The sequence below is a fragment of the Hevea brasiliensis genome, unplaced genomic scaffold (assembly GCF_030052815.1).
Source record: "Hevea brasiliensis isolate MT/VB/25A 57/8 unplaced genomic scaffold, ASM3005281v1 Scaf1, whole genome shotgun sequence".
Taxonomy (NCBI): Eukaryota; Viridiplantae; Streptophyta; class Magnoliopsida; order Malpighiales; family Euphorbiaceae; genus Hevea; species Hevea brasiliensis.
Genome location: NW_026614585.1, coordinates 723,698 through 727,231, shown reverse-complemented (window position 1 = coordinate 727,231; position 3,534 = coordinate 723,698). Strand labels below are relative to the sequence as shown.

The following is a 3,534-nucleotide window of genomic DNA, read 5'->3' as shown; positions in this document are numbered from 1 at the left end:
AAATCTCAATTAAATAAATATATTAAGTATTGTTTTTATGGCATCATGCATGAGGTCATCACCTTTTAACTTTTCTATTTTCTTTTTTTTTTCTATTTATTTTTTTTATTAGTTCTTTAATTTAATTCTCAATTCCGAAATTTTCTTTTCTCCGATTTTATTTGACAGTTAGGTCAGGAGTTAGCTCTTGGGGTCAATTGATCAAATTGCCCCTCGCCGGTTCTTCCCGGTTTGCAAATAATCCAATATTTCTTCCGGCTCCCTAACCTAATTATTTGACTGGCTTAACAGTTCTTTTTCATGATTTTCTCTTGTCCACTGTGTTTATAAGGGTCCTAAGGACCGCAGCGTCACATTTTAAGGTTCGAAATTTGAGTTTAAAATGACTTCGCAGTCGTTCCTGATAAGGTCACTCATCGTTGTGAATCTCGACTCGTTTAACTTCTTATGTTCTATTTTTCTTGTTTATACTTAACTAATTGGACATTACTAATTATTTGTGTTTATAGGTTATCTAGTTGTCTTAAGTATGGTTCTAATCTCCTTAATTGTCCAGACCAACTCCGATCACCGGAACAGTGAAATATGCCAGGCTATACAAATAGGGGTGTTACATGCCCATTGGCCATTGTGCCTAATTGTATTTCTGGCTTTAACAGCCTACCCGCTGGCCTTGTACATGACATGACAGATGTCATTGTGCATAATTATATTTCTGGCTTTAACAGCCTACTCACTGGCCTTGTGCCTGACTTCACATATGTCATTGTGCATAATTGTATATAGGATATTATATGTCTGCCCGCTGGCCTTGTGTCTGACAGATAATTGTATACATGATATTATATGCCTGCCCACTAGCCTTGTGCCTAACAGACAGTTGTATACAGGATATTATATGCCTGCTAGCTGGCCTAGTGCCTGACATGACAGTTGTATACATGATAGAATATTCCCGTATATCCAGTCTTTATAGACTGTTATAGGTTACTTGGGCACAAGTATGAGTAATAGGCTGTAAAAATCAATTGATTATATGAAGAGATCTCAGTAAATTAATATGCTCCTATGAAGCAACTAAAGTTATGAAACGACTCATAAGTAATAAGCTTTAAAAATTAAATAATTACATGAAGAGACAACTAATATGACTTTAAAAGACAGAGAAAGAAATAAATGCACAGATAAGATACTGATAATTAAATTATTCCCAAAGTGCAATTCAAATATACAATTGACATAGAATTATGAAATTTCACATATTATTGTCATTTTAAATCATTAGTTATTCTCCTTTAAGATTATGCACCACTAAGCAATTTGCTTAGCGTGTTGGATTTTCCATCGCGTAGGTACTGGAGACCAGTACAGTTGTCGCCGTAGTAGCAGCCGCCACAGTAGTACTCTGATTACAGTTATCTAGATCTGCTATAGTCCAGAGCTCACCTCAGTAGTGTTTATTTTGGTAGGGCCCAATGTACTTAGGTTTTACATTTTGGTTCATGTATAATGAGATGTATATTAATTTTGAACATTGTAATTAAATGAATTTATATTTTGAACTGTAAATAAAGCTTGTAATTTTTGTATATAAATTTTCATATGAATGAACTGAATTTCATTTTCTTTAAATGATATAATATGGTACATGGAAAAATGATATAGATATGAAATTATTTTTAACAGGTAACTATTAGAACCCGTCAAATGCCAATAAATCAGAGGAGACTCTGCCTGGGTTTTCATAGAAATAAATTGTGATAAAAAAAATATATTACCACATGTTTTCTACAAAGTTTAAAAATTAACAATGGACACGACAGGATAAGATAGGGTGCTTCGACACCAAATGTGGCACACCTTACTCGGTTACACTATAGACAGGTGAGGGGTGTTACATATAGCTTTGGTATAACCTGTGAGTTATGAAGAGGCTACAAAATTTTCAAATTGGAGGGCTGCAATGGAGGAGGAGCTGAAAATGATTCATAAAAATGAAACTTGGCAGCTAGTTAATAAGCCTATCAATAAGTAAGTAATTGGAGTGAGATGGATTTATAAAACCAAGTTGAATTTAGATGGTTCAGTCAAAAAATTCAAAGCAAGGCTAGATATCAAGGGCTACTCATAATAGTATGGGCTGGATTTCATAGCTACCTTTGCACCAGTAGTAAGGTATGACTCTATAAGGCTTCTCATTGCCGTAGCGGCTCAGAAAAATTAGGAAATTTTTTAGCTTTATGTCAAATTAGCCTTCTTGAATGGCTATCTATAGGAGGAGATATTCATAGAATAACCACCTGGTTTTATTGTGAAAGAAAAAGAAGACAAGGTTTATGTGCTCAAAAAGGCACTGTATGGTTTAAAACAGGCTCCAAGAGCTTGGTACACTAGAATAGATGGGCATTTATTGATGATGCGGTTTAAAAGAAACATCAATGAGGCTACCTTGCATGTGAGAAGTATTAATGGTGATTTACTGATAGTGTCATTGTATGTAGATGATCTTCTCATTACTGGTAGTAATATCTCATTTGTCAAAGAATTTAAGAAGAAAATGCAGAATGTGTTTGAGATGACTGATCTTAGAAGGATGTCTTATTTCCTTGGAATGGAAGCTCATCAATTTGAGGAAGGAACTTTCAAAAATCAAGAGAAGTATGCTAAGGAGATTTTAAGGAAATTTGGCATGGAGAATTGCAAAGCAGCTGATGCCCCTCTAGCTCAAAACAAAAAACTGAGAAAAGAAGATGGATCTAATAAGGTAGATGCTGGAATTTATAGAAGTTTAATTGGTGGTTTGTTATATCTATCTGCTACAAGACCTGACATTATGTTTGCTACAAGTCTATTGTCCAGGTTCATGCAAGCTCCAAGTGAAATTCCTTTTAAAGCAGCAAAAAGGGTGTTAAGATATGTGAGAGGAACAACTAATCTTGGAGTTTAGTTTAAAAGAAATTTTGAAGTGAAGTTAATTGGATATGCAGATAGTGATCAGGGAGGTTCAGTTGATGACATAAAGAGCACGTCTGGGTATGCATTCACTATTGGTTCAAGTGTTATAAGTTGGAGTTCAAAAAAGTAAGATGTTGTGGCTCAATCATTAGTTGAAGTAAAGTATATTTCAGCTGCAGCTGCTATTAATCAAGCTATATGGTTGAGCAAAATTCTCAGGAATTTACATTAGATGCAAGAAGAAGCTACAACCATTTATTGTGATAATCAATCTACTATGGCTATGGCTAAAAATCCTATTTTTCATGGAAGAACTAAACATATAATGATTAAGTATCATTTCATCAAAGAAGCTTAGAAAGAAGAAGTAAAGCTAGTTCATTGTTGTTCAGAAGTCCAACAAGCTAATATTCTAACCAAGCCCTTATCCAAAGCAAGGTTTGAAACATTAAGGAAGACCCTTGATGTTTCCAGCAAAAGTGCCAAGGAAGGGTGTTGATGTAAAGTAACACTTTTGTTGTCACTTGTTCTTTAAGTTTTTTTACTAATGATTACTTTGCAATGTACTTAAGTATGGGG

The 3,534-nt window shown here is 34.4% G+C and overlaps 1 protein-coding gene across 1 annotated transcript; it reads left to right on the top strand.

Annotated features, from left to right (window-relative positions):
* Positions 1–2,416: 2,416 nt before the first annotated feature.
* On the top strand, positions 2,417–2,947 carry LOC110634679 (uncharacterized mitochondrial protein AtMg00810-like). The gene has a single exon (XM_021783769.2). It carries the CDS (start codon positions 2,417–2,419, stop codon positions 2,945–2,947), a length of 531 nt encoding a protein of 176 aa, XP_021639461.2.
* Positions 2,948–3,534: the final 587 nt, after the last annotated feature.

Excerpts from the sequence above, each read along its gene's own strand:
- LOC110634679 (XM_021783769.2), top strand. The coding sequence starts at position 2,417 with ATGCGGTTTAAAAGAAACATCAATGAGGCTACCTTGCATGTGAGAAGT.